The following is a 10,405-nucleotide window of genomic DNA, read 5'->3' as shown; positions in this document are numbered from 1 at the left end:
ATTCGAATGCCATGGGCTCGCATATTATGTTCCTCCATGTATTCTTAAAAGCTCAGCAATACACTCTTTCTCATAAAGGCTACTTCTGTCATTCACAGTTTTATCGGGTACTGCATGTGTAATGAGTCCAGATAAATTATACAGCTTTTGAATCCATCAAACATTTGGTTTTAGTTGGCCAAAATCTCTATCGACTGATTTTTAGTCTTGATTGAAAAATTTCATTCTAAATTCAAGTGATTTTAATAATTTTTTTTTTTTTTTCATCTAAAAATTTACTGGAATGTATCTTCGAACTATCCAGACTCGCGTACATAAGGTTTATTTGAAACATACTCCAAGCGAATCTGCTCGAAGCTTCCAGAAGATCTGGAGGGCTCGCAGCAGTTACGTGTACAAAATATTCATCAAACGCTCCCAATCCGGTTGACATAAAAAATTCTTCGTTTGTAAGTATCAGGTTCTGTGATTTTTCTATCTTTTAAGGCGTGTGGGAGTCCTACGCTGTAGACTATGCATTTTTTAACCACCTTAATTGAGTAATCTACGTAGATTACAAATTCACCTTCGTACTAAATAACCCAAAGGTATAACGCGCACGCAAACGAAAAATTGTTGCTACTCCAATTAGTTGGACTAGTCCCAAGACACGAAGCAGATGTTACGAACAATATCGGAGTGTTGGACAGGTCGCCACATTTATTTGCACCGCGCCAATTCAACCCGGAAAAATGTGTTGTTTGGCCCACTAAAGCCGCCAAATATGGCGATAAAAGTTTTTTCTAGAAAAAAACAACAACAACAACAAAAAAAAAAAGTTTAAAAGTAGAAAAAAAAATCACCAACTTGTTTACGAATCATCCCTTACGTGTATGCGGTGAGCCATCGAAGTACAAAAATACTGCGATCCACAAGTGACGAGTGGCCAAGAAGAATTTGATTGGCTATGTCAGAACGACGAAAAAAAACCTTAAAATTGTGTAAAATAAATAAATTAAATAAAAATTCAAAGTGATGCATCGCGTGTACATTGTTGTCGCGCAACAACAAACAATACCCCCGTCACAGTGAAAATGGTAACGGAAAGTTTCCGTAAGCTGCCGTTTATAAATAATGGAATTTCACAGGCAGATCAGTTCACGTGTAAGTACAGTCGGGTCAATATTACATACATTACATAAGCGGTAAACTCGCAAGTTCAACCAAACGGACGAGTATCGTATAATTGCACGTACGAGCCGGTGTGTATATAGTATACATATACACGTAAAGCGAATCAATGTTACGTTGCACATTTGCAATTACAGGCCCTCCCCCGCCCCGCACGGAGAGAAAGTAATAACGACTTTTGCGCAATGCGATTTTTCAAACTCGTGATTATGGAAAAGTCATATTTTCTAGGAGTCCCTCTATACCACATGTTTTTCTACTGATAGTGCAAGTGCGCAATATTACATATATACTTTCTCTGTTTACGAATACTGAAGAGACGAAAGCAAAGAGGGGGGGATGTAATAGTCGCATAATCGGATACATACCTAAGTACGTTTATGTGGAGGTATGCGTATTTATAGATATAATGGCACGATCGTTCTAATCGCTAAAGTGTGATTTAATGCATTTTTATTCTGATCTAATTATGAACTATATTCCAATTGCTCCTTCGATTTCCACGAGTGACGTCTCAATCGTTTACTAGTGACCAGATATCCTCCGATTGGAACGAAAGAATCGATCCAAGGGGAAAAAATCGTCCTCCACACGTGTAACGACGCATCTCGTACTTTTTTTTTGAGGGGGAGGTGACTGAAACACATAACTCTATTTGGATTGTTTTTCTTTTCTTTGTTTAGGTTACTATTCCCAAAACAAAGATAAATTTTTTCCTCACCATGTATGGTGAATGATTTTTTCCCTCGTTATCACGAGAGATTAATTTCACTCGTGTAAGATGTATGTTTTTCTTTCGCTTTCGGTGACTTTTCACACATTTCCGAGTGACCGGATATTCATTCGTTTAGACTTAAATGTGGCCCATGGAAACTTTGGCGGTATACAATATTTTATTGTAACAATTGTTAGCGAAAATGAAATAAATTTGGTTTGCATTAGTACTTTCCACAAAGAGTCAAATGCGTAAAAAAAAAAAAATGTGAAAATTATTGGGATTATTATTCATACTCTGACATTCTTGAAAAGATAGTGGACTCGACGTTTAAAATATTTGTCATACTTGATTACAGTACAAATTTCATAGATACTTTGTCGCTTGATAATTGAGTCGCAAGTATTTTTCATGTTTTTTTTTTTTTTTTTTTTTTTTTGTCCCTATGGTATCACGCTTTCGGCAACCATTTATCTCCCATTGAAATTTTAGATTCTAAATTGTCTGGGAGTAGGAACGAGAAGTGGTTCCCCTTGAAAAAAACAGGAACGAAGAGATAAGACTGTAGGGCCCGTGTGCATAAAGGTTCCGTTGATTAGAGCAATAACTAAGTGAGAACATTTTTGTATCTGTAAACAAGTTTGGTAATAGAAGCGTACTTTTTTTTTTTTTTTTTTTTCAATCATTTGCGGTTAATTAGTAAGAGAAAAAAAATAATTAATTTTACTCCATATGATGGCTCGAGCGAGAAAACAACAAACAACATCTTTTCCACGTGATTCATCTCGAAACAGAATTTTTACCGTGAAATTAGCCGGGACCGCTGAATTTAGATGCTGAGAGATAATTTTTAATGGATCACCTATGAAAATGACAAATGGTTTTTCCGAGCGGCTTGTTGATTTGGGGGCACGCTTGAATCGCCGAGCCCCGAGATTTTTCCCACAAGAAGAGAAAACGAAGGAAAAATGCCAGAAAAGAAACATCATTGTTTGTTTTTGTGAGAAAACGGGGCACAAGCCATTTCGAAGCCGCATCAGCATTTTTTCGAGCCGCTCGAAACTTTATACCTGATGAGCATCGATGCCCGCGACAAAACATATACAGTTCTTATTTTCGTCAAGATGTTTGTGTTTTCTTAGGTTCTTGTGTACCTATACAAATTTCACTATCTACAAGCTCGAAAATACATTTTTTTTTTCTTTCACTATCAATATTCTTACAATACACAAAAATATCGATTAAAGCAAAAAATCACGCGTTTAACCAAGAAAATTCGCGAGATCGCTCACATACGTATGGATACGTGTTGGGCAACGCTTTAATTTCACGGTTAACGCGCGCATTATAGTCGCGATCGGTTGTACCTTTTTTTTTTTTTTTTCCCCGTCCACCAAAGTTACGCAACGTTCAAAATAACACATTTTTTATCAGCTCTCGATATAAAATACGAGAAGGTACTTTTTTTCTCCCCTTCTCGCGCGTCTCGTATACACGACGAGAAGTAGGGCAGCCATTATAGCGAGATAAAACCGATTTCAAAACGATTTCGATGTGTATTTCGGGCCGTGTGAAAAGAAACGAGACACGAAAATAACCATACGGCCAATAACAGACGACTATTTTTAGACGCGTGCACGACCGGCGAATTATTGTTGTTGCAAAACGTCGTTGGAAAAAAGGAAAAAGGTGCATTGCCGAATGAGCGAGTGAAATTTGGCCCATTTCAGTCGCGTCTCGATGCAAAGACGAAACGAGGCTGCATCATCGTGACGAGGGAGACGGAGAGTCTACAAGGTCCCCCCGAGAAACTAGTTCATCATCCATACGAGCAGAAAAAAAAAAAAAAAAAAAAAAAAAAAAGAATGAAAAACAACACGTCCCATGGCTTACGCGAGTGCAGCGTCCTCGGGAGCGCATTCCTGCCTCGTGACGTCCATAGCCAAGGAGAGTCGAGCAGGTGGATCGCGGCCGCACCAAGTATTTGCAGTAACGCGCGCCGATAACAACGGAGGAACGCGGGAGATTGTCCGCGCGCGAGCCGAGCACGTATACGAAATACCGCGGAGTAAAATAAAAAGGCCGGGATCCCGAGGAGCCGAGGGAAGTCGACGAGATGCGGGCCTTCGCCAGTCCCCCGGTGCTCCTTTTTTGCGTTACGTTTCTGGTTGCCCCGAGGCCGGCTGTCCCGCACTTGCAGACCTGCAAAAAGACCATACGCGAGGTATTGGACCACTGCAACTCCTCGAGGGGTAGGCGCGACGCGCCCGCTCTGCTGCACGATCGAGTCCTGCGGTCGCTGGTGACAGCAAGTAAATTATCACCCATACATAGTTTGTACTGACGAGAGGATACTTTTTTTCTATACATTCACGTGCTTCTTTTTTTTCTTTTTTTTTTTTTTTTTTTTTATAAATTTTTATGTTTATGTGAAAATGCCCTGCTTGATTTCTTTCGGTTTGTTTCGCTTTTTTTTTCTTCTGTCTGCCGATAGAGCGACTTTATTGATGAAAACATTTTCATATCACGTGCCACGGATGACCGTTCGGTATTATTATCCCAGCCAGGGGAGATACCGCACTCCTGACCTGAAGTTCAAAGATTAATATTTGGTTGCGAGTAGCTATCCTAGAGTTTCATGCTCGGTACTTGCAGGCTCGGATACGGATATGATTTCTTTTTTTTTTTTTATTCATTTATTTATTTATTATTATTATTTTTTTTTTTTTTTTGCTAAAGTGCCATAATATTTTATTCAATATGGATTTTTCCCAGCAAAAACAGTGCATTGCAAACTGGAAAAGAAAAATAATTTGAAAAAAAAGGGCCACAGTATTCGAAATAGTGTTGAAATATTTGGTTTCAAATTCTTTAGAATAAAATTTAATGTTTGAAATGTAATGCACTTATCAGCCAGCCATGAAAATTTTTTTTTTCCTGTTACATTATACAATTATACTATGAATAGGGACAAGTAAACATTTTTTTCATCAAAAAGAATGGACTTTAACAAGAAAAAAAATTTTCTTTTGAAATGTTTAATAATCTACAAAATAGTTGTAATTGGCAAACGAGTATTATTATGTACTGGGTTCTTGAAAATTCGATACTTTTCACTGTCAGATCTTGTTCGATGTATATGAATTTGACAAATTTCGATTTATTTGAATTTTTATAAATAATTTTTCTTGATTGCTAGTAATGACTTACAAACTATAATAATTGACTTTAAGGAACATCATAAAATCCTCAAGTTCTCATATCTAGTCAATTTGTGTAGCATGTACGGTAATAATCCATACATAGTGATAGGTATTGTATAGAATCTTGTTCACGTGTTTATAAACTATGTAGTGAAATTAACTAAAAATAATGACATTGAAGCATTGAACTTTATCATGCCTTTTTTTCGTAAGTTCATTGGAAGTTTGGTTGATAAAGTTTTTTTTTTTTTCGCTTACTCGATTGAAATGAAAGTATTACAAATGTTATCGTCTTAATTAGCGAGCAAAATAAGGTTCATAACAGCTGCTTGAATTTCTTTCATACATCATTTCGTTTTACGTATATATGTGTTCCATGAAAATACTGTTTTTCTGTAGCTTTCCCATAACCACTCAAATTTTGGAAGGTTACATAGAAACATCAACTTCAATTATGACTCAGAATTTATTAAATCAAGCAATAATAATTAAGTAAGAGCTGATATTTTAGTTACATAACATATGTTTTTAAAAATTGAGTTTTTATAAAAACATTAACTGCAACAAAAATTTCTACGCTCCTGGAGGGATCGAGTTAAAAAAAAAAAAAATTTTAAACTTACCGTGTGTGAATAAAAGTATTTTTTTTTAAACGGTGTAAAAATCGTGTTTTTCAAACATTGTAAATAGATTTATACTCAAGGTACTGCAACAAATATGGATGATTAAAAAACAGTAGATATCGTATACCATTTCCTATATCTCAATCTTTTTTTTTTTTTCTTTTTTTTTTTTTTCTCACTCAAAGATAAAATATTCATCCAGGACGATCACAAAAGTTTTGCGGGAGAAGCGCACCAGTGACGAAAGCTACTATTTTGTAATTACAACAAATTTTTCAGGCTCACGAAAGTCGTGCGGGACGAGTTCAACTCTTGTATTGTAATACCACACTCGTGGCCTATACCGGTGTATCTCGTGCATTGTACCATCAAACTCGTGTGAATAACTCCAACCTATCACTACTTTTGCGAAAACCCGTGTTTTCCGCTCTTGTTACGTATACATATACAAATAATTATTAATAATCTCTGAGTTTTCACGTTATTAGCGCTGCTAATAAGTAAGTGCTTGTACAAAAAAAGTCATGTACTGCAAGCTATCACTTGTCTGAAAAAAAAGCTTCCTGATTTATATCAATAACTCGAGTGGATAAATAAAAATAAAAATTATAAAACAGTTCTGGGTCACGAAGCTCTTGACAAAAACAAGGCTACATTTCAGGCGATTCGACCGAGGACAGCTCCAACCCCCAGCCCCAGAGTAAGACGAGACACTCGACGACGATAAGGGGAATGACACTGTCGTCCTTGCCAGACGTTCCGCCCGATGAGACCGAAATCCATACGATTTCCCTGCCCGAAGTAAGGCACATTTTTGTCACGAATATCTTTTGAATTAAACATTTGTTATATTTGTAATATTTGAAAATCGACGACGAATGCGATTCTCAGGCAAATCCGAGCGAGTGGATGGAGCTGTTCAACGAGTACTACGGGCTGAGGACGTCGAGGAAACCTCGGGCCCAAGCGCAGGAAGAGTTTTTAAAGACACTGATTCCCAGGTGCTGCCGTGACCAGGCCATGTGCTTGAAAAACGTTGTGACATTTTGCTGAAGACACCCCACGCTCGTATCGAACCTCATGTACATAGGTATACAGTGGATGATGGTGCAAGTTGACTGATGAAAGTTGAGCAAGCGCGGGGTGGCGCACTTTTCGAGTTGGGCTTGTCGGGGCTTTTGTTGGGAAATTCGAAAGCCACGAGGTGAGGAAAACGAGTTTGCGACGGAACCGCGAGGAGTATGGAAACAAAAAGAGCTCAAGAATGACAATTACCGCGCGTTGTGCACTTTTGGCGTGGTTTTGCGGAAAAACGGGTATGCAAAGCTGAACCGGAGGAGAGTGAAAGTCGAAAAATCACTGGAAATATAATATAATCGGCTGGTTGAGCGAGTTTTTTTGGATCACGGCTGCTGCTGGTGCCGCTGATATATATTTGCTCGAGGCAGCTATAAATACGAGCACTCGTGCATATAGTGTAATCAATGCGAGGAAAATGAGAAAAATAGATGCAACGCGAGAAAACGATAAAAGTATTTACCATCGCGGTATTTGCACTAGTGTGGATGTATTTATATGTTTATAATCTGGTTCGCACGATATAAACGTGTGCATCTTGAGAGCCGCAGCGATAGTTCGCGTTGGCTGACGGTTGATACGTATATAAATATACAATGTACATCTATTTATATAATATGTATATTGAATGTGTGTTTATTGGGAAGGCATGTTTTGAAGTTTATTCAAACAAACAAAGTCAAGGAAACATTCCCTCGTACATAAAGTTATTGATGAATGGGTGCGCGCAATGCGAAAAAGAGAGAGGTGCGTTATTTTTAGACCAATTCGAATCTCGATTTAAAGAGCAACAACCTCGAGATTCTGATTTTCTTTTTTCCTTCACTCATCTCGCTTCCCTCCCATTGAACTGTAAATTTTTTGTTTTTATACATTTTCACTTTCGTCATTTTATACTTGTTGTTTTTTAATTCAAGGATCATGCGGTACGGAGAAAACAGAGAGGGTTAAAAATGACCAAACCACTTGTTGTATGAAATAATTCACAATTATTTATTGAAACGAAAGTCTCGCACGGCATGCGCACACATTGTACGAGCAATAGAGCCGGCAGTCGCTAAAATGTACAAGGCGGTGTCGAAATAAGGCTTTTCCGTTTTTTTTTTTTTTTTTCTGCCTTTTTCTGTGCCATTTTCCACCGCAGTTATTTATCACTGTTTTCGATTACACAAAATATACACAATAATTGTAAATTAACAGTAAATTAATACTAATGAGATCATTGGTTATTACAAGAGAAAGAGAGGGTAGAGAGAGAGAGAGAGATAGAAAAAGAGATGAGCCAACAGCTACCTACATAATTATAAAGTATGATGGTAATCGACGTGTGCCGCTGCTGCTACTGATGTTGTTTTTTTTTGTTTTTTTTTTGTTTTTTTTTTGTTTTTTTTTTTGGTTTTGTTTTTTTTTGTTTTTTTTTTTTAAGATATGTAATTTTACTTCAGTTTTTAATTACAGCAAACTAAGAAATAAAAAAAATTAAAAATTAAAAAAAAAAAAAGAAGAACGAAAGAAAACAGTACAAAATTCTAGTTTTGCGTATTAATCACCAGCCATTGTTTCTCATCACACGTGTTGAATCGCACTATACATGTTATATACTGTTATTTTGTTGAAACAGTACTTTCTTTCTACTCGTTATAATTGTTATTATTTTGTTTTTAATACAATTTCTGACAAACACAATCTATGAACACAAGAAAAGAACGATGTCAATGAACTAAGTACATCTTGTTGAAAATAAAAGTGTGTCTCAAAAGACAAATTATAAGTTCTCGTGGGCTGCTGATGCGCTCGAGAACAGGTCGCATATCACACGATGATCATAAAATTTGTCGATCTCTCGCTATTTTTTCCTCCTTCCTCATTAAATTTTTTACATTCGTTTCGTATATATACATACATATACGAACACATCTATGTACACAATTGAGACGAACAACGCGTGCTCATCTTGAAATTAATTTTGTTAACGTTTTAGCCCTCAGCGTGTGGCTTGGCGTGGGTTACAACATCAACACCAACAACACAAAAATGTATAATATCACGGCATGATTGAAGCGTGTGCAAAGACAAATATTAATCCGTACAAAAAGTAAATCATTCGGTTTTAACTCTCACTCTCATCGTCGTCGACTATGTATATGTATACTTATGTGCTAATTAACAACAACGTATCCGCGACTCTAGTCAATCCTCGGTTGCTGCTTTCAGTCTGGACCGCCGTTGCGCTTTGAAAAAAAAACAAAAAAAAAACAAAAAAAAAAAAAAAAACCATCTCGTGTCGTGTCCATCGTTCATCGAAACGTCACGTTTTTATCACACACTCGATCGGCAATCGCAAAATGGCCCCACCGACGTAACGCCGGCACCCACGGGAAGCGCCATCGCCAAAAGCAACTACGAAGCAATGTTGGCCTGTAACAACAACAAAAAAAAAAAAAAACATCGATTAAAATTTATTGGTCTTTTGAGAACCCCCGATGAAAAAAGCAAAAAACAACGGGTGGTACACAACAAGGCAAACAACTTACATAATCGCGTTGAGGGCAAAGTCGTGGGCGGATGGTGTTAATCGGTTTTGCTGGGCGGCGGGGGCATGCAGTACTGCTCCATCTGCTCTAGGGTGCAGGATTGTATGCAGCACTCGTCGACGAGGCCACCGCTCGGGAAGCCATCCCCTTGGGAGTAGGTCGAGGAGGACGACTTTGAGTCGGAGGAGCTGACCTCGCCGCTGTTGCCGAATGGCCCGTTGAAGCCGCGGCCCTTGCACAGCAGGAATAGCGCGTCGCTGAGGTTGCTCGAGCACAAGCGCTGCACGTGCGAGTCCGAGGCCGTTCTGTACATGCTCGCCGCGTCCGTCTGGTGGTGCCTCGCGAGGCTCAGCAATAACAGCAATGACACCAGAGACAGGAGGCCCCAGGAACAACTCCAGCTTGCGGTTCGCAGCATCGCTCCCTTTGACGATTGTCGCGTTGCTCGAGGAAACTAAACGAAGAGACGACCCCTCGTTTGATTATTTTTTACTGTTGTCTATTGGTATTGACCGGCAAAGATCGGATGCATCCAATTTTTGTGGCCTACACAGATCTGCAGTTGCCGATCCTGATGAAAACGAACACTGGACGTTGGCCGACCAAACTCACTTGTTAGACAATCACAGCCGATGATGAAATCATGAAAATTTCATGCAACACTCGCGCACTAATTTTTTCTTTTTTTACGAAGGATTCGTTTTATTCACAGCACGGTTTCCAACGGTTCGCCTCTTGTTCTCTTTTATCAGCTACTTTTATTGCTCCTGGTGTATACAAACTTGGACGTACGAGTATATGCTCGCGTGCACTTGTACACGTTGGACGAACAATGGTTGTACTAAAAATTAAAAATGAAGAAGTAAAAAAAAAAAAAAAGCAACTCGTGGAGGCTCCTGTCGACTCGCGGTGTAGCGGCCGGCTTGCAAGCGACTCTCTGCCTTTCTGCCGGCTGTCGTGGCTCGTCCCTGAATATTTATATATTGAGCCTCGCCGCAGCCGCTAGAGCCCCTGCAAGCGCCAACGGCCGACAGAAAGATGAGAGAGGAGCGCGAGTGAGTTGGTACTTAGATGATACTGCGC

The 10,405-nt window shown here is 38.7% G+C and overlaps 2 protein-coding genes across 2 annotated transcripts; one reads left to right on the top strand and one right to left on the bottom strand.

Annotated features, from left to right (window-relative positions):
* Positions 1-4,001: 4,001 nt before the first annotated feature.
* On the top strand, positions 4,002-6,790 carry LOC106638709 (uncharacterized). Its single transcript, XM_014352030.2, has 3 exons — positions 4,002-4,197; positions 6,373-6,512; positions 6,603-6,790. The coding sequence occupies exons 1-3, from the start codon at positions 4,002-4,004 to the stop codon at positions 6,762-6,764; spliced, it is 498 nt and encodes a 165-aa protein (XP_014207516.2). The 3' UTR covers positions 6,765-6,790.
* A 2,236-nt stretch (positions 6,791-9,026) lies between these two features.
* Positions 9,027-10,359, bottom strand: LOC106638708 (insulin-like growth factor 1). Its single transcript, XM_089596510.1, has 2 exons — positions 9,323-10,359; positions 9,027-9,206 (listed from the first exon to the last, which is right to left on the bottom strand). Exon 1 carries the CDS (start codon positions 9,738-9,740, stop codon positions 9,360-9,362), a length of 381 nt encoding a protein of 126 aa, XP_089452636.1. The 5' UTR covers positions 9,741-10,359; the 3' UTR covers positions 9,027-9,206; positions 9,323-9,359.
* Positions 10,360-10,405: the final 46 nt, after the last annotated feature.

The sequence above is a fragment of the Copidosoma floridanum genome, unplaced genomic scaffold (assembly GCF_036245765.1).
Source record: "Copidosoma floridanum isolate Cflo_tuat_1 unplaced genomic scaffold, Cflo_Japanese_pri ptg000030l, whole genome shotgun sequence".
Taxonomy (NCBI): Eukaryota; Metazoa; Arthropoda; class Insecta; order Hymenoptera; family Encyrtidae; genus Copidosoma; species Copidosoma floridanum.
The sequence above is the reverse complement of the archived record's forward strand: the minus strand, read 5'-3'. Positions and strand labels throughout refer to the sequence as shown.

What these genes read in the sequence shown, in the direction of transcription:
- LOC106638709 (XM_014352030.2), top strand. Translation starts at nt 4,002, where the DNA reads ATGCGGGCCTTCGCCAGTCCCCCGGTGCTCCTTTTTTGCGTTACGTTT. An exon ending in GCGGTCGCTGGTGACAGCAA is followed by an intron (nt 4,198 to 6,372) that starts GTAAATTATCAC and finishes GCTACATTTCAG; the next exon opens with GCGATTCGACCGAGGACAGC. An exon ending in ATACGATTTCCCTGCCCGAA is followed by an intron (nt 6,513 to 6,602) that starts GTAAGGCACATT and finishes TGCGATTCTCAG; the next exon opens with GCAAATCCGAGCGAGTGGAT.
- LOC106638708 (XM_089596510.1), bottom strand. Translation starts at nt 9,740, where the DNA reads ATGCTGCGAACCGCAAGCTGGAGTTGTTCCTGGGGCCTCCTGTCTCTG.